The sequence below is a fragment of the Ranitomeya variabilis genome, chromosome 2 (genome assembly GCF_051348905.1).
Source record: "Ranitomeya variabilis isolate aRanVar5 chromosome 2, aRanVar5.hap1, whole genome shotgun sequence".
NCBI classification, from domain to species: Eukaryota; Metazoa; Chordata; class Amphibia; order Anura; family Dendrobatidae; genus Ranitomeya; species Ranitomeya variabilis.
The window spans coordinates 462,814,965-462,840,083 of record NC_135233.1 but is presented as its reverse complement, the minus strand read 5'-3'; the positions used below and the strand labels follow the sequence as shown (position 1 = coordinate 462,840,083).

General features: G+C 47.5%; 1 protein-coding gene across 1 annotated transcript in view; it reads right to left on the bottom strand.

The window, feature by feature from the left end:
• Positions 1 to 6,383: 6,383 nt before the first annotated feature.
• EEF1G (eukaryotic translation elongation factor 1 gamma) overlaps positions 6,384 to 25,119 on the bottom strand; it is a 25,230-nt gene continuing 6,494 nt past the window's right edge. The window contains exons 2-10 of the mRNA XM_077287524.1: positions 23,519 to 23,677; positions 23,294 to 23,357; positions 23,055 to 23,197; positions 21,376 to 21,519; positions 21,109 to 21,238; positions 19,575 to 19,773; positions 16,121 to 16,293; positions 6,777 to 6,901; positions 6,384 to 6,673 (exon numbers count right to left, since the gene is read on the bottom strand). Of these exons, the coding sequence (XP_077143639.1) occupies positions 6,515 to 6,673; positions 6,777 to 6,901; positions 16,121 to 16,293; positions 19,575 to 19,773; positions 21,109 to 21,238; positions 21,376 to 21,519; positions 23,055 to 23,197; positions 23,294 to 23,357; positions 23,519 to 23,677 (1,296 nt within the window). The 3' untranslated portion in view covers positions 6,384 to 6,514. The remainder of the gene's footprint in view (positions 6,674 to 6,776; positions 6,902 to 16,120; positions 16,294 to 19,574; positions 19,774 to 21,108; positions 21,239 to 21,375; positions 21,520 to 23,054; positions 23,198 to 23,293; positions 23,358 to 23,518; positions 23,678 to 25,119) is intronic.

Genomic DNA, 25,119 nt, shown 5'->3' with positions numbered 1-25,119 from the left:
GCCACCAGAGGGAGTCCATGGACAGAACTCGCCGAAGTACCATTCATAACCACCGGAGGGAGTTCGAGAACAGAATTCACAACAGGCCACGGTTATTCGTGACGGCTGCGACAGCAGGAAACAGCGCAGCACATGCGGCGGTGACAGCTGCGGACGGAAGGTGAGTATATACTACTTGGGATGTGCTATATACTCTGTGGCTGTGCTATATACTACATGGCTGGGCAATATACTACGTGGGCTGTGCAATATACTGCGTGGGCTGTGCAATATACTGCGTGGGCTATGCAATATACTACGTGGGCTGTGCAATGTACTAGGTGGGCTGTGTTATTCACTACGTGGGCTGTGTTCTACACTGCGTGCGTGGGCTGTTATATACTACGTGAGCTGTGTTATATGCTATGTGGGCTGTTATACACTCCGTGGGCTGTGCTATATACTCTGTGGGCTGTTATATACTACGTGGCTGTGCTATATACTCCGTGGGCTGTGCTATATACTACGTGGGCTGTTATACACTACGTGGGCTGTTATACACTACGTGGGCTGTTATACACTACGTGGCCGGCCGCGAACAATCAGCGACAGGCGCAGTCCGGCTGCGAATTGGCGCAGGATTTGAACCACGCTTCGCTAATTGGTCGCGGCCAGCCGAATCCTGTGTATTCAATATATTATTCTAAAATCTTCATAAATAAACTACATACATATTCTAGAATACCCGATGCGTTAGAATCGGGCTACCATCTAGTATATACATATTTATGTTTAATACAGCGCAAGATAGCTTAAAAGCCGGTAATTCAATTGCCGGCTTTTTCTTTCTCCTTCACAAACCCGACAGGATATGAGACATGGATTACATACAGTAAACCATAATGCACCTAATGCAGCTGTGCTCCTGCCTGTAAACATTGGGGAATGAATGGAAAGCAGGGGAACGTAGTCAACTAGACTTGCGGTGATGCGCCCCCTGCTGGTATAAACTCGAGCGTGGGAAAATATTCAGAAAAGTTCCCACGCTCGAGTTCATATGAGGTTATGCCAGCAGGGGGCGCAGCACCGCAAGTCTAGGTAGCTACGTTCCCCTGCTTCCATTCATTCCCCAGATTTTACAGGCAGGAGCACAGCTGCATTAGTAGAGCTTCTGGCTGTAAATTTTTTTTAACCCCTTCAGATGGATTTACAGCGTGGGACCAGACTGAACGACGGAAGGTATGGGATATTGTTGTTTTTTTATTTTAACTTTGTTTCAGGTGACAAGGGTCTTCAATTGGATTGAGAGTATAATAAACTATTACAACACCATGTGTCTATTTCATTAAAATACTTTATTCATAATGTGTTTTATTAACCATTTACTACTATTGGATTAATAATGGATAGGTGTCTTGATACCTCTCCATTAACCTGGCTTAATGTCACCTTACAATAGCAAGGTGACATTAACCCTTTATTACCCCATATCCCACCGCTACAGGGGAGTGGGAAGAGAGAGGCTAAGTGCCAGAATAGGCGCATCTTACAGATGTGCCTCTTCTGGGGTGGCTGGGGGCAGATGTTTTTAGCCAGGGGGGAGGGGCAATAACCATGGTCCCCCTCTAGGCTATTAATATCTGCCCTCAGTCACTGGCTTTCCCACTCTGGCGGAGAAAATTGCGCAGGAGCCCACGCCAGTAGCTGGACCTGTTGAAGCGTATACCACGCGAAAAGGCCGTAGTCCATTAACCTAACCAGTTCTTCTTGCACTTATCCTGCCCTCTGTAACCATGTCCACAGCACGTTGTTAAAATAAAGGAGGTTTTTTTTTACTGGAAGACTTGTGTGGTGCTGCTATTTTCTTCCTGTTTGGTGCGACCAATCAGCGACGCAGAATTTCCATTACAGACGGAAATGGACCTTAGATGAGAATATATATATATATATATATATATATATATATATATATATATATATATATATATATATATATATATATATACACACACACATATACACACACACACATACATACATACATACATACACACACACACACACATACACTGTTAAAAAAAAAATAAAAGCGAGCACTTAAACAACAGAATATAACTCCAAGTAAATCCAACTTCTGTGGATTCAAAATCTCCACTTAGGAAACAACACTTTTGTTAATCAATTTCACATGCTGTTGTGCAAATGGAATAGACAACAGATGGAAATTATTGGGAATTATCAAGACACACTGAATAAAGGAGTGGTTCTGCAGGTGGGGACCACAGACCACATCTCAGTACCAATGCTTTCAGGCTGTTTTGGTCACTTTTGAATGTTGGTTGTGCTTTCACACTTGTGGTAGCATGAGACGGATTCTTCAACCCACACAAGTGGCTCAGGTAGTGCAGCTCATCCAGGATGGCACATCAATGCAAGCTGTGTCAAGGTTTGCTGTCTGTCAGCATAGTGTCCAGTCTGGAGGCACTACCAGGAGACGTGGAGGGGGCCGTAGGAGGGCAACAACCCAGCAGCAGGACCGCTACCTCAGCCTTTGTGCAAGGAGGAACAGGAGGAGCACTGCCAGAGCCCTGCAAAATGACCTCCAGCAGGCCACAAATGTGAATGTGTCTACACAAACGGTTAGAAACAGACTTCATGAGGATGGTCTGAGTGCCCGACGTCCACAGATGGGGGTTGTGCTCACAGCCCAACACCCTGCAGGACGCTTGGCATTTGCCACATTACACCAGGATTAGCAAATTCGCCACTGGCGCCCTGTGCTCTTCACAGATGAAAGCAGGTTCACACTGAGCACATGTGACAGACGTGACAGAGTCTGGAGATGCTGTGGAGAGCGATCTGCTGTCTGTAACATCATTCAGCATGACCGGTTTGGCCGTGTGTCAGTAATGGTGTGGGGTGGCATTTCTTTGGAGGGCCGCACAGTCCTCCATGTGCTCACCAGAGGTAGCCTGACTGCCATTAGGTACCGAGATGAGATCCTCAGACCCTTTGTGAGACCTGTATCCGATGGAACACATCTGGGACATCATGTCTCACACAATACGTCACGTTGCACCACAGACTGTTCAAGAGTTGGTGGATGCTTTAGTCCAGGTCTAGGAGATCCCTCAGGAGACCATCCGCCGCCTCATGAGGAGCATGCCCAGGTGTTGTAGGGAGATTCTACAGGCACGTGGAGGCCACACACACTACTGAGCATCATTTCCTTGTCTTGAGGCAATTCCACTGAAGTTGGATCAGCCTGTATCATAATTTTCCACTTTGATTTTGAGCATCAGTCCTACTCCAGACCTCCGTGGGATATTAGTTGTGATTTACTTTGATCATTTTTAGGTTTTATTGTTCTCAACACATTCCACCATGTAATTAATAAAGCTTTACAACTGGAAACATACATACATACATACATGGAAACATACATACCATTTGCCATTCCTTTTGTAGGACATTTGATGTCATCCTGCAGTTGCTAAGTGACATTCGATTAAGATGACGGTCATCCTAGTCAGAGCATAGTCATTTTCGCCATCTGCCAGTCTGTAGCTTTGTTGTCCCCAATATCTTCTGCTTGACCTTGTTGTAATGGACTGCTGTCTTAGGGGTCATACTTACCTGCGAGAAACACTCAGGAACACAGCGATCTGAGTGCCAGGTATTGACGTGCGAGACTCATTAGAGTTTCTCGCAGGCGAGTATGAGCCCTTAGAAGTTTTAAGGATGGAGGCAACATGACCCTCACTGTGTCCCTTTGCTAGTAAAGCCAGAATGGAGCCCTTCTTTTCCTCACTCAAGACTTTTCTTTTCAACTCCATTGGCACGGTTAAGTTATTTTTTTCATTCCTATTACTTTTGGGCTATTACTAGCACTTGTTTTGCCATCCAGCTTCTCCTATTGCAAGAGGATTGTGAACACCACAGCAGTGTTTTTTATTCTTTCCTTCGTTAAATAAGATTTGGTTCCGGTGATCACCTAATCAGAAGCACATTAAGTAGAATGAGGTGTACTCTGGATGGAATTCAACTGACACTGGAATGGAATGGCTGTCAGACATGGAGAAGCTGATTTTTATAAAACTGCAGTGGTCTCTTAATTTTTGGCAGAGCTGTATATAGCAATGAAAATGGATCAAAGCATGACACAAATGTGAAGATGAAAGAAAAAAAAAAATGGGAGGGGTTAATAAAAAAGTTGCAAGTGTCAGAAAATGGCGACTTTTTCTTTCAATAGAATATAAAATAACTACAATTTTAAATGAACACCATAAAAAAAAAAGTAAAGTTATTTTGTTGGGTGTAAGGAAAAAAAAAAATAAAAAAAAAAATTGGCTGATGCATGATGGGGTTTTAAAAGAAATTGAGGCAAAACTTAAGGTGGTGAACGTTACCTCCCACCACCAAAATTACTTTTTTTGGAAACCCTTCCCACAGGGCAGGCGATGGTTAAGATTAAGAGGCACGTAGCCCTGCACATTATGTAAAATGCTGTTTTATGGGGTATTGAAGGCATCAGAAGTCACTCTCCCTCACAGAAATCGTGCCAGGACTAATGGAGGGCGATCTCTGCCAGAAGAAAGTGGAGACATAGCCATAGGACGGAGCATTCATTCTGCCTTTTTTTCTTTAAACTTCAGTTAATGACTCCGCCCCCCCAAATTTTTTAGGATAAGTAATTGCTATGACACAAACTTTGAACCAGGCACAAAAGCAGCAGGATGCGATCAAGGAGTTTGTGGTGGGGGAGGAACATTTGCTGAAAGTTACTGTCCCATGAGTAGGTGATGGCAGAGATAGGAGATGTTCTAGATTAGAAGAAAACAGGGCGCCCACAAACAAAACAATTACTGCCTTGAAGCAGAAAGAAAAAAAAATAAAAAAAAAAATCAGACATTACTGGATATAAAAGGCATTTGTGAGCCTCGTGGAACCCAATATATCAAAGGGGAATTGCATCAGCGGAGCTGGAACTATAGAACAATGCAGAACAAGAGCCAGAGCAATCATCTGGACATCCGCACATCGCTGGCCCCACCTCGCCCCGTCCGCGACTGATATGAGGTAAGGCTTCATACCAAGCATTAGTAGAGGAAATGTACGGGCCGAGCTACAGCTGCAAGGCTCTTCCTCCCATTTACTTAGTGACAGTAGGAAATAGTCATAGTGGTGGTGGGAAGGATTCGATGCTTTTGCAAGATTCACAATGAGCAACTTGGAGAAGTATTGCAGCGATACAGTAATATTCAGCAAATGAGCCAAGTTACCTGAACAGAAAAGAAAATGCATGGATGGGGCACAAAAATGCTCCGCCATATAGGTGGATATAGTTAGATCATAGAGGTGAATACAGGCACTTTTGCAATTTACTGCTCATTAAAATTTGCATCCGTTCTTGAGATATTATAAACACTGTTTATAGCTCGTTCCCTTGGAGACCGACCACTGCTGCCGTCTAGTTTGTAAGCACTGTAGTTGGCCAGGATTAGGAGGAAAACCGCAATCCTGGCCAGCTTCAAAGCAGCACTTACAAGCTAGTGGAAGGGGACAAAAAAAAAAAAAAAAAGTTTAATAAATATTCTGCTTTTTTGAGACGCAAGTAGGAAATTGCTTGTCGACACCCAATAGCTCAGAGAGAAGTGAAAATTGGGCAAACAATGTGAGGAAAGGAGATAAAAAAAAAAAAGGGGGGAAAAAAAAAAATAAATGCAGAAAGTAAGTTACAGTTATGCCCAAAATGGTGTTATTTGCTTATTCCACAGACACTTAGTTTCAGGTGTCTGCACTAACACTTTAAAACGGTCTTGGGGTAAAACTCTGCCTTACGCTGGGCATCTGCAGACTTTTGAATTCTCACATTGCATGTGGTCAAGATTCTCCGGTGTGTGCAGAGAATGAGCCGGATTTGACAGGAGAGGGTCCGTGGATTTTGTGTTTAAAAAACAAAACAAAAAAAAAACAACATAAAAGTTAAATAAAAATGTGAAAGCACAAATCTATAAAAAAACTTTCACTCCCTCTACAATACACGTGGCAGCGTACAAGTTCTTTAGTCTAAGTTCACACCAGAGTATTTGCCCTCAGAGAATCAGGCAGATCGTGAATTTGATCACAGTGGGCTCAGATGTTCTTGGATGAGAAGATTTAGGGGGGGGGAAAAAAAAAAAAAAAAAAAAAGTTCTCCATCTTGTCAGTCCATGAAGATCAGACACATGCTTGACCCCATAGAACAACATTGGTCCAAGTGCGAGCTGATGTTTTGCCGGATCGAACTGAGACTGAAAAATGACGAGCTACAAGGGTTCGTGTACAGGATCTTAGTAAGACTCCTGTGAAATATGGCTACACCATAAGGAGAAGAACAATAAGCGTCACAAAACACTGCAGCGGATGTTTGACTTTTTATTTTTTGGGTTTGCCGTCTTAAGTTAAAAGGCAAGATTGTTTCATTGGACGAGTGCGGTGAACAGTCCCCAGCTCCTCCGTGCTCAGACAGCTCCTCTCTCCCTCCCCAGGGTCGTCACTTGAAAATTTTGCCCTGGTTGAAGGGTTTGCCCACATGCTTGAATTCTCCTTCCCAGCAGAAATACTCTTTCACGAGGGTTTTGCACTCCTCGCTGTCCGGGTCCAGCTTCCGCCAGTTGTACGATTCATAGTCTATTTGCCAATCCTCGGACAGCTGTAGGGAACAAGGCGAGGCTTCAAAATAATGCAAAGTACAGAGGCCACTTACTATGCTGCAATTATATTTGGCACAGATCTTTTAGTTTTCTTGCACTTACCGTGAATGCCAAATCCTGGCCTCTGAACACCCACACGCCGGAGATTGAGCTGTCGTTGTTGGTGCCGAACAGAATAACGCTGGCAAAGCCAGTTTTACGCAGTTTGTCCAGACGCTGGAACATACCTACCAAAATATATAAAAAAAAAAAAGCACATTAATATTTTTAAAGTTTTCCAAACTTAACATTGTTTGAAGATATTTGGTGCTGCATAAAAATGAGACTTCATACAATAGTTTGACAGCTGCGGAATATGTTGGTGCTATATAAATTATTACTACTTTGACCGTATTTAAAGCGCCCTTCTCTGGTACAGCAGTTACACTCTTATTCACTTCAATAGGAGCTGAGCTGCAGTACCTGAGAATGGCCACTACACAGCGCTGTGCTGCTCCGGCTCCATACAGCATGTACATCTGAATGATGAGGCCGATAGCTACAGCTGCTTTATTTGCAAAGGGGGAAAAAAAAAAACTGCAGCCTGCACCAGATTTACACCAATATTGGAACCAGTTCAGAAGTGAACGCTCCAGAAGAGGCGGCTTATAGCCGTGCACGCTCCAGAAGAGGCGGCTTATAGCCGTGCACGCTCCAGAAGAGGCGGCTTATAGCCGTGCACGCTCCAGAAGAGGCGGCTTATAGCCGTGCACGCTCCAGAAGAGGTGGCTTATAGCCGTGCACGCTCCAGAAGAGGTGGCTTATAGCCGTGCACGCTCCAGAAGAGGCGGCTTATAGCCGTGCACGCTCCAGAAGAGGCGGCTTATAGCCGTGCACGCTCCAGAAGAGGCGGCTTATAGCCGTGCACGCTCCAGAAGAGGCGGCTTATAGCCGTGCACGCTCCAGAAGAGGCGGCTTATAGCCGTGCACGCTCCAGAAGAGGCGGCTTATAGCCGTGCACGCTCCAGAAGAAGAGGCTTATAGCCGTGCACACTCCAGAAGAAGAGGCTTATAGCCGTGCACACTCCAGAAGAAGAGGCTTATAGCTGTGCACACTCCAGAAGAAGAGCCTTATAGCCGTGTACACTCCAGAAGAAGAGGTTTATAGCTGTGTACACTCCCAGCCTGCAGCGATGTGACGTGCACGCCTTTAGACCATGAAGGGACAACGTCGCCCAGCTCTGCTCTCAGGAATGGAGGTCACAGCGCAGTTGTATAGCAGGCTACTTCTTGCCAGGATTAATGACCACGTTAAGACATGAGGCGTTATGGCCGCCAACACCACATCCGTACGGCAGACAGCAGGATCTGTGCGATCACCTCCTCCCACACCACATTACAGAACTTGTTTCCCAAGCTGCGCCCTGTCCTAGGAATGTAGCGCGGGGCATCAGCAGACTAACCTTGTGTTTTTTTGACGCTCCCCTTAAGAAACCCAACAGCTTGTGCCTTCAGTCAACCTTGGCTGAACTCCCATGTTGGGATAAGCCCAAACAGAGGCCTGTGCACACCTAAACTCTGCACCTCTCGGGCACGCGCAGTCTTGTGCAGACCTCGTCACATCTGATGACCGGCCATGTTGTCCGTGCCTGCGGGCTGTTGCTCCAATGTGGATAAATAGTTTCAGATCTTGGACGTTGTAACCTGCAATTACCATTAGCACAGCCTGACAAAAGGGGAGCACTGCCCTCCAGCATGTTCCATCAGCAACAGAGTGGAACTACAATCATCAGCATGCCTTATCAATGGTATAGGTGCCAGTTAATTCCAATTATACAGAATGTAAAACTACAAGTCCAAGCAACAAAATGAAATTTTGCAGGAATACAAGTCCTAGCACGTCAGCGAGACAGAGCACAGAACTGCATCTGGTCCAACAGGGAACAACAACTTCTCGCAAGTCCTAAAACCATTAGCGAATAGCAATTCTAGGCTCCTGGGATGTATAAGTAGGACCGCAAGATGGCCCACCTCACCGTGTAGGATTTTGGCATTGCTGCTGGCTCCATAAACAAGGCTCTTCTAGTGACCCGCCATGTTGGACGGCCGCTCTGTTCGTAATACAACAGATTTTTGGTATACATGTGCCGGTGAGGAGAGAACACAGATGACTGTGTGCCCGACAGCTTCTTTTAACCCCTTCATTACCAGAGCTTTTTTTCGCTCCCCTCCCTCCCAGAGCCATAACTTATTTTTCCGTCAATCTGGCCATGTGAGGGCTTATATTTTGCGGGACGAGTTGTACTTTTTAAACACCACCATTGGTTTAACATGCTGTACAGGAAAACGAACAAAATTCCAAGTGCGGTGATACAGCAAAAAAAAAAAAAAAAGTGTGCAATCCCACACTTGTTTTTGTTTGACTTTTTTGCTAGGTTCACTAAATGCTAAAGCTGACTTGCTATTATGATTTTCAATGTCATTACGAGTTTATGGACACTGAACATGTCTAGGTTCTTTATCTGAGTGGTGAAATTTTTTTTTCCTTCCCCAAACCTTGCTTTTTTTAAAAAAAAAATTGCACCATTTTAGGATACCCGTAGTGTCTCCATCTTTCGTGATCTGGGGACTGGTGAGAGCTTATTTTTTTTGCGTGCAGAGGTGACTTTTTAACCCCTTTCTGACATTGGACGTACTATCCCGTCGAGGTGGGGTGGGCCCGTATGACCACCGACGGGTGAGTACGTCATATGCGATCGGCCGCGCTCACGGGGGGGGGGTGGGGTAGCGCGGCCGAGTGTCAGCTGACTATCGCAGCTGACATCCAGCACTATGTGCCAGGAGCGGTCACAGACCGCCCCCAGCACACTGCGATCAAACATGATCGCAGTGTTCCGGCGGTATAGGGAAGCATCGCGCAGGGAGGGGGCTCCCTGAGACCCCCGGAGCAACACGATGTGATCGCGTTGTTCCGAGGGTCTCTTACCTCGGATCGTGTGTTCTGGCCATGAAGTTGGAGACCTTGGCATTGAAGTGGGATGCCATTAGGTCCACATCTGGGGTCCCCCAGCGATGGCAGATCTGACAAAAAATTTCGGGATGGAGAGACCACTCTCCCAAATCTATTCCTTGTCGTCTGAGGAAGTCTGCTTCCCAGTTGTCCACAACTGGAATGTGGACCGCCGAGAGAACCGAGCCTGTGTCCTTCACCCAGTGGAGGATGTGTGACACTCCTCGCATTGCCTGGGTACTGCAGGTCCCCTCTTGGTGATTCACATATGCCACAGTGGTGGCATTGTCCGATTGTATTCTGATGTGAGAGGCTGCCAGTAAGTGATGGAAGGCCCTCAATGCCAGGAGGATGGCACGAATTCCCAGGATGTTGATGGGCATGGTCGCTTCCACTGGGGACCACTTGCCCTGTGCCCTGTGGTGTAGGTGCACTGCACCCCAACCAGTCAGGCTCGCATCGGTGGTCAGAACCTTCCACTGACCTGTGAGAAAGGATTTCCCCTTTGCTAGCGAGGTTGGATTGAGCCACCAGTGCAAGGACCTCTTGGTTGACGACGTTAGCCGGAACTCCCTGTCGAGAGAGAAAGGGATTCCTGTCCCAGGACATGATAATGGCTAGCTGGAGAGGCCTGAGGTGAAACTGGGCCAAATTGGGACCGCTTCTATTGCTGCCCCCATCCTGCCGAGGACTCATGGCAAAATGGAGAGATTGAGGGGGTTTGCGAAGGAGGATGCGAAAGAAAGATGGGAAAGAGCACTAGACCCCTGGAGGTGTTGTATAGCATTCCCAGGAAGGTCAGAGACAGACTCAGGGTTGGTGATGACCTTTGTAGGTTGACTAACCAGCCCATGCGACTCAGTGTCGATTGTGATTGAGACGCTGAGCTCGCAGTCCTTGAAGGTAGGAGCCTTGATGAGTAGATCGTCCAGGTATGGAACGACTACTATGCCTCTGGAGTGCAGGACGACCATGGTGGCTGCCATGACCTTGGTAAACACTCTGGGAGCCGTGGCGAGTCAAAACGGAAGAGCCACGAACTGGTAGTGGTCCTGGTCGATTGCGAACCTGAGAAAACTCTGACGAGCAGGTGCAATCGGTATATGCAGGTATGAGTCTTGTATTTCTATGAATGCGAGATATTCTCCCTTCTCCATGGACGCAATGATGGACCGAAGGGGACTCCAGCGGAAGTGACGAACCCGTACATATTTGTTGAGTTGTTTTAGGTCCAGTATGGGCCGTACGCTGCCTCCTTTTTTGGGGACTACGAATAGATTGGAGTAGAACCCTCGGAAGCGCCCGGCCGTGGGAACCGGTACTATGACTCCTGCTTGAAGAAGCGAGGGAACCGCTTGGTGGAAGGCACGAGCCTTGGCTGGAGGTTTTGGGGGAACAGAGAGGAAGACTCGGTTCAGTGGGTGAACACTATCTTGTATCCGGAAGACACTAGTTCCCTGACCCACCTGTCTTCTGTAGTAGGCATCCAGACTTGCTGGAAGAGCAAAGTTGGCCGCCTACGGGTGGGATGTCTTCCGGGGTCCGTGAGTCATGAGGAGGAAAAAAAAAATCTGAGGTTTACCTCCTTTGGGCTTTGACTGGCCTGCTTTTAACTGCCAGGTCTTGTCCGACCTTTGCGTCAACCATGAGTTGTCCATGTGTGGGGAACGGTTACGATTTTGTGCTGGACGCGAGACAGACCAGCCCGAGGAATTCCGAAAGGATCGGAATCGGTTTTGTTACACTTCTTGTAAGTTCGTAGAGGTTTCAGTTGAGGGAGAGAGGTACTCTTCCACCCCCCCCCCCCCGGTGGCGTTGGATATCACGGTGTCCAACTTTTCACCGAAAGGTCACCCACTGAGATACGGGAGGTGCGTGAGGGGCTTCTTTGAGGCTGCGTCCGCTTTCCATTCCGCAGCCAGAGGATACGCCGAATCGTGATGGCGTTTGATGCTATCCCCGCTACGCCCCTTGCTGAATCCAGAGCTGCATGAAGCATGTAATCTGTTACAACTGCTATTTGAACCGCTTGGTCCGACAGCTCAGGAGCAGATGCTTGGAGGCCAGCTTGTAAATTTTTGGCCCAAGCCAGGATGGCCTTGGCAGCCCAAACTGAAGCGAACGCGGGAGCCAGGGAGGCCTGCCGCTTCGAAAATTGAACGAGCCATGCGTTCTAACTGCCGGTCTGCTGCGTCCCTGAGGGTTGAGCTATCTGGCAGTGAAAGTCTGTGCTGCTAGTCTAGAGACTGGGGGGTCCACTTCGGGTGGATCTGTCCATTCCTTGGTGTCCTTCTGTGGGAAAGGGTACCTTGCGTCCAGATATTTGCGATTAGCGAATTTTTTCTCAGGCTGCGAGAGCTGCTCTATAAGGATCGCTTTAAACTCTGGGTAGTTAAAGAAAACCTTAGGCGTCTTCAGAGGTCCTTCAAAGGAAATCCTCTGGTGGCAGATTAGAAATGTCCAGCACCCGATGGATGGAAGAGATTATGTCCTCGACTAGCACTGTATTGCTAGGGGGGATTGGGATCAGGGATCTCTGTCTGAGTCAGAGTCGCAGAGGCCTTCTGAATCCTGTGTATCACTGAGGCGTCCCCTGCTGGGTGAGCTGGGGAGGAGGCCTTCTCTGGTCGGGGACTGCGGAGATCTGCATTGTCTGCCCCTGGAAGGGGATGGTCTAGATGACTTGGAACTATGGTGTCTCTCCCTAGAAGGGGATGACCGTTGCTATGGGATGACGCAGATAGACTTGACCTATGGGTCCGCTTGCGTCCTGACCTAGACGTGGATGTGCCAGGTCGTTCTGTTCCTGAGTCAAGCTCTCCCTTTGCTGGGTAGCGGCCATAGCCAAGACATGACTCTGCAGAGCCTGAAGCAATGTGGAGGTTTGGTTATCTATAGACTGTCATAGATTGCGACCTCTGAGTGACCCATTCCGGCGTGGCATTAGACACCGAGGCATTGGCAGGGGCTTCTTGGGGCTCTGACGCAGTAGTCTGGATGCAGTCCTGGCAGTGTGTACGTGCTGCCACTGGGGAGAGCGGTCCTGCAGGCTGTACAGAATGCATAATAGCAGTCCTGCCTGGTTCTCTTGGACCTTGAGCCCGGCATAGTGCACAGAGTGCAGAAGGGCTGGCTGCAGAGGACCTTACAGGGGTAGAGAAACCTATAGGGGAGCCTTATAGGTAATATGGATTCACAGCCGAGTAAAAGAACCCAGCTGTGATCTTACCCCACCAGTATGCCCCTAGGTCCAGCGCCGAAGATCCACAGTCCTGTGCCCCCCGGAGACTGGCTGGTCTGGTCCTGCTGACCGGGAGATGCAGGGTTAATCCTTGCTGCAGTAAAAATGGCTGCCGAGGAGAAGAGGCAGGGGGAGAAGCGGGCGGAGAGCTGAGAAAAAGGCGTAAAGCTGTGTAAAAACGCGCCCTTTCTGTCTCGATCCACCCCCTTTATGACACTGTAGAGCAGAGGTGTCAAACTGCATTCCTCGAGGGCCGCCAACAGGTCATGTTTTCAGGATTTCCTTGTATTGCACAGGTGATAATTTAATCACCTGCACAGAACGATTCCAGCACCTTGTGGAATGCTAAGGAAATCCTGAAAACATGACCTGTTGGCGGACCTCGAGGAATGCAGTTTGACACCTCTGCTGTAGAGTGTCATATTTGTAATCCGGGGGCAGAGAGGAGGAGGCGGCTACAGCTAGGCCGAAGCCGGGGCCTAAATTAGATGCCTGATGCCCAGAAAGGCTCCAGGCAGGCGCGGAAGTCCAGGGGGGGGGGGGGGGGGGGGGGGGAGGTGTTTGTCGGATCTGAACCGGACCCCCCCAGATTTAAAGGCAGGATAGCGTTGGGGCTATAAGCCGAAGGGGGGCCCTGTGAGGGGTCCCCCTGAGGCAGTATAGAGCTGGTGCTGCAGCAGAGACAGGGGCGCAGGGAGCCCTGTGTCTGTATGTGCCATGCCTGCCTGCACTCCCCCCGGCACCGACAGGAGCCCGCAGCTGAGCTGGGGCCCCTGGATGCAGGCGCAGTGTGCTGGCCCATTGCTGGGAGCTGCAGAATGCTACCTGTACAGGCCCTACCTGAGGCGTCTCAACCTAATGCCCCCAGAGGGGAAATAGGGAGGGTGCTGTTGTCACCTTCAGGGGCCTTTATCCTCGCCTCGACCTCAACCCAGAAACCAAGAGGAATTGGGGAAGGAGGGGGAGTCTCGACTTCAAACCAGCACCCGAGGGACTGGGGAAGGAGCAACATGGGGAATAGCCATCTCTACTTCAACCGGGCACCCCGTAATAGGGGGCCGAGGAAGGAGCCATGCCAGGAGTCTCACAGGAGACCCACTTTTCTTCATCTGTAATCCGTCGGAAAAAAACGGAGTTAAAATTTTAGGTGTGCCTCCTATGCAACACTAAGCAAAAACTGGAGAAGGCTGACGCCGTCCAGGGGTGTATACTGCAGAGGAGGAGCCACAGTTAATCTTTTTCAGATTATGCATAGTGTCGCCTCCTAGTGGACAGCAGCATAACACCCATGGTCCTGTGTCCCCCAATGAGGCGACAGAGTAAATATGTTTTTTTATTTTTACGGCTCTGCATTATAAACTTCTGTGAATCACTTAATGGGTCAAAGTGCTCACCACACACACACATCTAGATAAGTTCCTTAGGGGGTCTACTTTCCAAAATGGTGTCACTTTTGTGGGGTTTCAATGTTTAGGCACATCAGTGGCTCTCCAAACTCAACATGGCGTCCCATCTCAATTCCAGTCAATTTTGCATTGAAAAGTCAAATGGCGCTCCTTCGCTTCCGAGCTCTGCCATGCGCCCAAACAGTGGTTTACCCCCACATATGGGGTATCGGCGTACTCAGGACAAATTGTACAACAACCTTTGGGGTCCATTTTCTCCTGTTACCCTTGGTAAAATAAAACAAATTGGAGCTGAAGTAAATTTTTTGTCAAAAAAAAAAAAGTGAAATGTTTATTTTTATTTAAACATTCCAAAAATTCCTGTGAAACATCTGAAGGGTTAATAAACTTCTTGAATGTGGTTTCGAGCACCTTGAGGGGTGCAGTTTTTAGAATGGTGTCACACTTGGGTATTTCCTATCATATAGACCCCTCAAAATGACTTCAAATGAGATGTGGTCCCTAAAAAAAAAATGGTGTTGTAAAAATGAGAAATTGCTGGTCAACTTTTAACCCTCATAACTCCGTAACAAAAAAAAAAAAAAATTTTGGGTCCAAAATTGTGCTGATAATAAGTAACATTTCCCACATGTCTACTTAACAAGTATTTGGTGTGACACATCTCTGTGATTTAATTGCATAAAAATTCAAAGTTGGAAAATTGCGAAATTTTCAAAGTTTTCGTTTTTTTCCACAAATAAACGCAGGTAATATCACAGAAATTTTACCACTATCATGAAGTACAATATATCTCGAGAAAACAATGTCAATCACCGGGATTCGTTGAAACGTTCCAGAGTTATAACCTCATAAAGGGACAGTGGTCAGAATTGTAAAAATTGGCCTGGTCATTAACGTGCAAACCACCCTTGGGGGTAAAGGGGTTAATGATACCACTTTTGTGCAGATACGTTCTTTTGATCATCCGTTATTGCATTTTAATGCAATGTCACAGCGACCAAAAAAAACGTAATTCTGGCACTCTTACTCTCTAGCTACGCTGTTTAGCGATCAGGTTAATTATTTTTTTTATTCATAGATCGGGTGATTCTGAACTCAGTGATACCGAATATCTGTAGGTTTGATTTTTCTTTTTTTATTGTTTTATTTTGAATGGGGAGAAAGAGGGGTGATTTGAACTTTTATTTTTAAACACTTTTTTTTTTTTTTACAACTTTTGGCATGCTTCAATAGCCTCCATAAGAGACTAGAGGCTGCCACAACTCGATCGGCTCTGCCACAACTCGATCGGCTCTGCTACATAGAGGCGATGGTCAGATCGCCTCTATGTAGTAGAATTGCTGACTTGCTAGGCGAGCTGACCACTGGGTGGCGCTCACAGAAATCCAGCAGTGAACCATAGAGGTCTCCAGGAGACCCCGGGTTGTCATGTTGACACACCGGTGACCCGCAATCACGTGACACGGGTCACTGGTGTTCGTATTTCCGGCAGCGCCATTTAAATGCCGTGGCTATTGAGGGCACATGTCAGCTGTTCAAAACAGCTGACATGTCCCGTGAAAAATGTGGGTTCAACTCAACGCCCACATCAAAGAGAGGGACTCCAACATCGGCGTACTATTTTGCCAGATGTTGGAAAGGGGTTAAAAGGAGACGTCACACAGCCCCACGACGTGTCCCTATAAAGAAGCTGTGAGAAATCATCACGGAGATGCAGGCAGGGCAGAATCTGCGAGGTCTGCGCACGCCCCCAATGTAAAGAACACACGATCCGCCCCTTGTATCGGCAAGACGCGGCACGGTCACCTACCGGTAATCAGGTTGCAGCTCATGAAGCTCTGAGTGAGTTCACTGGGGAAACTGTACTCGGAGTACCAGATGGACCAGCCTTCTTTGTCAAAATGCTCCCAGAAATAAGGCAGAGCCACCGATAGCGTGTCTTCATTGGAATATTTTCTTTTAAATTCATCCATAATGAAGGAGCTGGAAAGTAAAGACAAGAAGGGACATTCAGCAAGTACAGACACCGCAGGCCTGACAGTCACAGGGTGGTTAGTCTCATCAGACAAGTGTCATGGTAGACCACCCCGCCAGCACCTCATCAGATAGCAAATGTCCTCCCGGCAGCACCAACTAGTGCAGCGGCGGGGGGCATCACTGCTCGTGAGGGTCTATGGTGCCCCATTCTGTCACTCAGAAGGTAGCTAAAGGCTATGTTCACACGGTGCGTTTTTTGGTGCGGATCCGGAGCGGAATTTCAGCTGCGGATCCGCATCCGTTTTCCATGTAGGTTACAGTACAATGTAACCCAATGGAAAACAAAATCCGCTGTGCCGACGATCCTTTTTTCCCCAGGAAAATCCGCGCGGATTTGCCTGCGGAAAAAAGAAGTACCATGTCAATTCTTTCTCCGGATTCCGCTGCGGGTTTCCAGCAGCACCAATAGGAAACTGCATTTGGAAACCCGCAGTGGAATCCGCAGAAGAAAAAGGATCAAAATCCGCAGCTAAAATCAGCGCTGAATTTTAGCTGCGGATTTTCAAAACAGGACAGGAAAAAAAACTGATGAAAAAACTGAACGTGTGAACGTAGCCTTATTGGGCGCAGAAGACAGACACTCAACAATTAGAGTTTGGAGCCCCCTGGTGGCCGCATCGTCACTTACAGTCCGATCTGTGGACAGCCGATATACAGGTCTGCTGGAAAAGATTCTGTATAACTTTATGTCTTTTCATTGAAAGCCCTGATGATCCCTATGCACGAGCGCACGTCTGATGTGTGCTCCGATTAATGACTGACCGTTATCACTGCACACAGTCATACAGGGAAGACTGTCAATCACCAAGTAGGACTGCCCACCGGACTCCTATGGAAGTTTTAGATGACTTTTCCAATAAAAAGTCAGTCTGATTAGCTCCTCCTGTGCAAACCAGAGACCACCGTCACCATGACTACTCCCCTTCCAAAAAGAAAAGGGTTGTGCTAGCTCCATATTTTTACTATTAACCCCTTCCCGACATGTGACGGAATAGTACGTCACATGTCGGGACCCCCGCTTTGATGTACGCTCCGGCGGTGAGCGCACATCAAAGTCGCGACATGTCAGCTGTTTTTTACAGCTGACATGTGCGCGCAATAGCGGCGGGTGAAATCGCGATCACCCGCCGCTATTAACTAGTTAAATGCCGCTGTCAAACGCAGACAGCGGCATTTAACTACCGCATCCGGCCGTGCGGCCGGATATGAGCGCATCGCCGACCCCCGTCACATGATCGGGGGTCGGCGATGCTCCTCCATTGTGACCATAGAGGTCCTTGAGACCTCTATGGTTACTGATCGCCGAGGGCTGTGAGCGCCACCCTGTGGTCGGCGCTCACAGCACACCTGCAATTCTCCTACATAACAGCGATCTGATGATCGCTGTTATGTAGCAGAGCCGATCGGGCTGTGCCTGCTTCTAGCCTCCCATGGAGGCTATAGAAGCATGGCAAAAGTAAAAAAAAAAGTTTTTAAAAATGTGAAAAAAAAAAAATAAAAATAAAAGTTTAAATCACCCCCCTTTCGCCCCAATCAAAATAAATCAATAAAAAAAACCCCCTACCTACACATATTTGGTATCGCCGCGTTCAGAATCGCCCGATCTATCAATAAAAAAAAAAGCATTAACCTGATCGCTAAATGGCGTAATGAGAAAAAAATTCGAAACGCCAGATTTACGTTTTTTGGTCGCCACGACATTGCATTAAAATGCAATAACGGGCGATCAAAAGAACGTATCTACACCAAAATGCTATCATTAAAAACGCCAGCTCGGCACGCAAAAAATAAGCCCTCACCTGACCCCAGATCACGAAAAATGGAGACGCTACGAGTATCGGAAAATGGCGCAATTTTGTTTTTTGCAAAGTTTGGAATTTTTTTTCACCACTTAGGTGAAAAATAACCTAGTCATGTTAGGTGTCTATGAACTCGTAGTGACCTGGAGAATCATAATGGCAGGTCAGTTTTAGCATTTAGTGAACCTAGCAAAATAGGCAAGCAAAAAACAAGTGTGGGATTGCACTTTTTTTGCAATTTCACTGCACTTGGAATTTTTTTCCCGTTTTCTAGTACACGACATGCTAAAACCAATGATGTCGTTCAAAAGTACAACTCGTCCCGCAAAAAATAAGCCCTCACATGGCCAAATTGACGGAAAAATAAAAAAGTTATGGCTCTGGGAAGGAGGGGAGCGAAAAACGAAAACGGAAAAAGCTCCGGGGGTGAAGGGGTTAAAATATATCATCTAATTTAAAAAAAGAAAAAAAAACAACTTTTGCATTTGGTGGCCGATATGCAGCAGACGTCTAGTGTCGTCATTGTCGGACTCGCCTGCAACTGTAAAAGTCTTCGAATATATTCACACATTGGGTTTTGATGTGCTGCCCTGCATTGTGTGTTTTTTTTATTTAGGACATTCACTTTAATGGATGAAAAAAAACGACAGCAAAACGCGGTTAAAAAAAAAAAAAAAAAAAAAAAGACTTGCTGCAGTTAAACATCAGCTGAAAACATGCAGTGTTAATCAGATTTTCGAAAACAAAATTTGCTACTACTATAAACTGTGGAGGGGGTTGCCAGCAAAAATTGCTACGTGTGAATAAGCCCCAACCTGCCATCCTTGCAGTTTTTAGGTTTTCAGTGTAGTGAAAAGCTCGGCCTAGTACACACACAGCCAGCTGAAGTCCAGATTTTACCACTGACAGACGGCTGAGCGTGCGCAGGCTATACATCTTCCGTCACGGCAGCCACACAGTGGTAAAACTAGATTCCCCCGGGTTTCCATGCCATCTATATTGATGGCAGGTCATCCCCATCAGATGGGTGGGGGGGTCCAGCACCTGGCACCCCCATTGTTCAGTAGTGCGCTGCTCCCACAGCACACAATGTAAGAGTGGCTGAACAGCAGATTAGTAAATTGTTTAGCGCCCACTGTCAGGTACCGAACCTCATCTCCCATTGAAGTGAATAGGAGATCAACTGCAGAAGTTTGTCCAATGCCAATGATCTGAATCTACATCCTCATCTCTGCACACTAGCCTGTGGGTACATTTCAGTATACAGATGGCACAGGACAGAGGAGCAGACCCATGTTTAGGCCACAGAGACCACCCATTGGCATGCAGAAACCAATTTACCATTGCAGAAATTCCTGCTATGAATCAAGCACAGGATAACAAGGAAACAGTAGCACTGGGATAGAAGGTGGGGTATAAGCCCCTTACCTCTTCGGGAGGTGAGCATAGGGGTCCTTTGACTTGGGCTCCGCTGCTAGAGCCTTTTCAGACTCATCCAGGTCCTCCTCTGTGGCCGGTGCTGGGGGAGGTGCAGGCTTCTTTTCCTCCTTTTCTTTCTTCTGCTCCTTGGGGGGTTTCTCTTTCTTGGGGGTCTCTTTCTTAGGCTGCAGTTCTGCAAACTTCTTAGCTGTAAAATACACACAGACAACATGTAAGCATTTTATAGTAAAAACAGTCCTAAAGGTTTGCTGGGACTACCAGTGCCTCCATAAAGGATCGAGGATCTACAAGTGGCCAATGCCCTCTTGAACCCGCACAAGTCTTAAGGTACCGTCACACTCCGCAACGAGAACGACAACAATCCGTGACGTTGCAGCGTCCTGGATAGCGATCTCGTTGAGTTTGACACGCAGCAGCGATCTGGATCCCGCTGTGCCATCGCTGGTCAGAGCTAGAAGTCCAGAACTTTATTTCGTCGCCAGGTCGGCGTGTATCGTCATGTTTGACATCAAAAGCAACAACGCCAGCAATGCCAGACATGGAGCTATCAACCAGCGAGAACGAGAAGTGAGTCGCCGTTACGTCACTGGATCGCTCCGGCATCGTTCTGGAGTTGCTGTGTTTGACGTCTCTACAGCGACCTAAACAGAGACGCTCCAGCGATCTAGTTTAGGTTGTTGTCTATATCACCGCAGCGTCGCTGAGTGTGACGGTACCTTTAGGCTTTCCTATCGTCTTGAGTTGGCAGCGGCCACTACACATTGAAAGGAGCTTTACATCCAGCCGCCAAAGATAACAGCTGATCGGTGGAGGTCTAACCCGCATCTGATATTAATCATTTATCGTGTATAGTAAAAGGGTTTGATCATCAATATCACATAATGCAGATGCTGCAAACTTTTCATGCAAGTCAGTGTGCACACAGCCCTATAAAAAGGTTTATACCAAAATGCCAGAAAATAGGTTACAATTATTTGCACACGTTCTGTGCCACATCTGACAGCAAATATCAAGTGACCGTCTAGTGTACGATGTGCAACAAGTGCATTCTGCAGCTCATCCCCAGTCAAGTCAGTGGACATGAGCTGCAATACTAGAGGTCACAGATAGTTGGCAGTGGTGGGTAATGCAAAAACCCAAATCAAATCTGTCCTCCCGCGACCAATTTTGCATCCATTTTTTTTCCTGTTCCCCTCCTTCCAGGAACCATAACATTTTTTTTTTTTGGGGGGAGAGGAAGGGAAATAAGGTGGGTGACCGAACCCCCCCCAATTTAGGCATTTAATTGTTCTTCTTGATCACGTTTAGCACATGGGTATATTTAATAATTTGGACCTGCGTTCATTTGCTCATGTGTTGGATATACTGCAGTAATTGAATAAAAGCTGATGATTTCCCATGAAGCAGAATGGGCTGCACAGGAAAACATATGGCAGCAACAATTCTACCTTCAATAGGTATAATAAAAAAATTTAAAAAAAAAAACAAACAAACAAAAAAAAACAACAAGAAAATCCCTCACCATCAAACTGAGCCATCTTGTCGCACAGCTTCACTTCTCCCAACACTGCATGGAACTGGGGCTGGTTCACACAGGTTATAAACCATCTTGTGACATTACCGAAAGGCTGGCGGAACGAAGGATCCAAGACCTTTGGGAAGCAATTCCGGAGATCAGCACAGATTCTGGAAGTCAATCACGCAGGCATCTGGATATCGCTGACATTTAGAGTACGGAAAGAGCCATCATCCATAAAGAATTGGATGGGAGGATTGAGGAAGAACACACCTGTTTGTAAAGCCACAGGAGGGAGCACGTAACTGCGACGTCAGCCAGCGTGATCCTCTCCCCAACCAAGAAAGTCCGAGTCCGAAGATGAGCATCTAAGGTGGCCAAGATGAGCTTCACCTCCTCCTTGGCTTGTTCTGTAGCCTAATAAAGAATAATAAGACTAATTATATGCTTACAGGGAGCAGCAGACAAAGAAATACATTCACCCTTCATATTCAGGTACAGGCTTCCATGTGGTTTCCTTTTCTACCACTCCGCAAACCGCAGTAGTTTTAAAGGGAACCAGGCAGGCCCCCCACCTAACCAGGCCCCCCACCTAACCAGCCCTCCATCCAAACATCCCATCGACTAGTCAAAGGACTAACATGCATAAGAAAAACGAAACGTATACTTTTTTGTTCAATATGTTTAGGTGACCAACAGGATAAAGGGCTGGTTAGGCTATATGTGTGCATCCTCTTTGTGCCAGGGTTACACCACGACCTGTCACACAACTGCAATTCTCAAGACAAGCTGCCAACCCGAAAAGTTGGAGAAACTTAATGTAAAGACTGGATGCACGCTACCTGCAATAGTCACAAGACCACGCTGACTTAGATGCATTGTTACATGCAAGCATCACCGTTAGGTCATCGGCGAAGAGGTTATATGGGAATTAATCTTACCACTGCCATATCCACTGCATTATTTAGCACTATGGACTCCGCAAACCAAAAAGGTGCAACATGCATTTTGCCTTTTTTGCAGCAAAGGGTCAATGAAATATTGCAGATTTAAAGTCCTTAGCAAATCCTCAACTTATGCTACAGCAAGCGATGAATTAAAAGGGGTGGTCCACTACTTGGACAACCCCTTCTCATTCCTCATGTTTGGCCCTGTTAAAATAGAAACACCTATACTCATCCAACACCTATACTCATCCAACACCTATACTCATCCAACACCTATACTCATCCAACACCTATACTCATCCAACACCTATACTCATCCAACACCTATACTCATCCAACACCTATACTCATCCAACACCTATACTCATCCAACACCTATACTCATCCAACACCTATACTCATCCAACACCTATACTCATCCAACACCTATACTCATCCAACACCTATACTCATCCAACACCTATACTCATCCAACACCTATACTCATCCAACACCTATACTCATCCCTGGTGCCATTTCAGAGGCGTTAGAACTTGCGTTCCTGGTGCTCATGTGAGATTGTTACAAGCCCTGCACCCAATCAGCGGGCGCCGTTGTTCCCAGGAATGCTAGTGCCAACACTCTTGGAATGGCACAGACACTGGGGGCGAGTATAGGTGCTTTTACTTTTAACAGGGCCAAATAAGAGGAATGAGAACAGGTTGTCCATGTAGTGGACAACCCCTTTAAAGAGTCTCAAGCACCATTTGTAGATTAAAATCCAGCAGGTTATCCATAAGTAACACTGCATTTTCTACAACTGGAAGACAATCAGATGTTTGTCTATCTTCTATGGACAGTCAGGGTATAGGACCGTGCAACAGCTGAAAACGCACTGATTAAATTGGGGGGAAGCCAAAACGCTGAACATAATTTGGGGCCCTAGAAGAAGTGAACGGCCACATACGAAGACCAGGTAAAGTGCACTTTCTTTTTACCATATCTTTCTGGAAGCCAACATCATACCTGCTTGTTGAACTGCATGATCCCCAGAGTTGGGAAAACCCAGGCACTAGCCGGAGGGACAATGTGGTTGTCTGCAAAACTGACCCATTGGAGGACCTGGGCCTGGTCTATACGAGATCCTCCACGGAGATCATCGTTACCCACTGGGGAAAATCAGAGTGGGAGAAATAGGGTTACACATACATATACACAACACACGGCGCCCGTTTAGGCTACGGAGAAGCACACACCGGTCTTACCATAGTGAGCGATGGCGCTGCTCTCAAACAGACAGAAGCCGTCATTACCCTCAAACGCTGGAACCTAAGAGGAAGAACATCAGGTTGGTCAGTGTGATGCCTGCCTGGTGTCCTACAGATCAGCACCCCGATATAATGTGCACGATCCCCCTCCATAAAGGAGCAACATCAGTACAACCCGCCATGAACCGGCTGCGGAGAGCACCAAGACCCAGCATTGCTCACCTTCCCCAGAGGAAACTTCTTCAAGAATTCAGGCGTTTTATTAGTGACACCGAACTGGAATTCTGGGGCAGAGGAAGCAACGGTGATGGGAAACCCCGAATACTGAGCAGCGATGAGGGGCTTGTATGCCCTCCAGTTATCAGGGTACGTGTACAGAGTCTGCAGGGGGAGAGAGGAAAGCACAATGATGAGTCAATACACATCGCACCCTCCCTCCACATCTTCATCTGTGCCCATAGCGAGGGGTCTGGCTTCTCCTCCCCAGAGACCCCCTTACGGTGCATTTACCTCTCGTTAATGGTGGCCATGTCTATCTATAGTATATACCGTCCTGGACAGCATGTTATAGAGAAGGAGACGCTGACCACAATGGACATTTTTATGGAAGTCTCAGAAAAACACATTCTTCATTGACATTCCTGGTGTTTGTATAGGAGTCCAGTGGTCGGTGCTACTAGTGATTTCCCTGCACTTTGCATGTAGATATAGCTGTCAGACTGTCAATCACTAGTAGCACCGCCCACTGGACTCCTTCACATACAAACACCAGGGAGTTCAAAGAAAATACAAGTTTTACTGAAACTTTAATGATAAAAAAAAAAAAACGTATGCGTCTAATGACCTCCTCCTGCTCTATAACACCCCGCCTGCAGATCATAGGCTATCATCAACATGACAGGTCACCTTAATGGAGCATTATGTGATGCATCATCAGGACTCGCGACTCAAGATTAAAGGACAAATTGGAAAAGTAATCCAGGACAAGCGGCGTCATCAGACACACCCCAGTGACCGCACAGGCAGGGAGGGGGAAGCTGCTACCAGGGCAACTGAGGGGGGATACACCAGAACAGATAACGGCCATAAAGTGACCCTCCACCACCGACAGCTGGTGAATGGGACAGTGGAGAAAACGCCAGGACATGTCACAGCTGTGACCCCTACACAGACCCCCCCCCACACAATGGCTCCGGGCCAAGGGCAGGACACAGGGGGTCTGAGAGCGACAGCTGAGAAATGGCGCAGGATGAGGAGAGAGGGAAAGGTGCAGATGCACACACAGGAGAGACCCTCTACCCCTCCCCCAGCACACAGAGGAGACCCCCTCCCCCCCAAGCGCGCACACAATGACAGAGGAAACCTCCCCCGCCCCAACACACACACAGGAAACCTCCCCCCCAGCACACACACAGGAAACCTCCCCCCCAGCACACACACACACACACACACACACACAATGACAGAGGAAACCTCCTCCCCCCCCCCCCGCACACACACACAATGACAGAGGAGACCTCCCCCCCCCCCCCCGCACACACACACAATGACAGAGGAGACCTCCCCCCCCCCCCACACACACACAATGACAGAGGAGACCTCCCCCCCCCCACACACACACAATGACAGAGGAGACCTCCCCCCCCCCCACACACACACACACACAATGACAGAGGAGACCTCCACACACACACACAATGACAGACCTCCCTCCCCCCCCCCCCGCACACATACAATGACAGGAGACCTCCCCCCCCCCCCGCACACACACACAATGACAGGAGACCTCCCCCCCCCCCCCGCACACACACACACACACACAA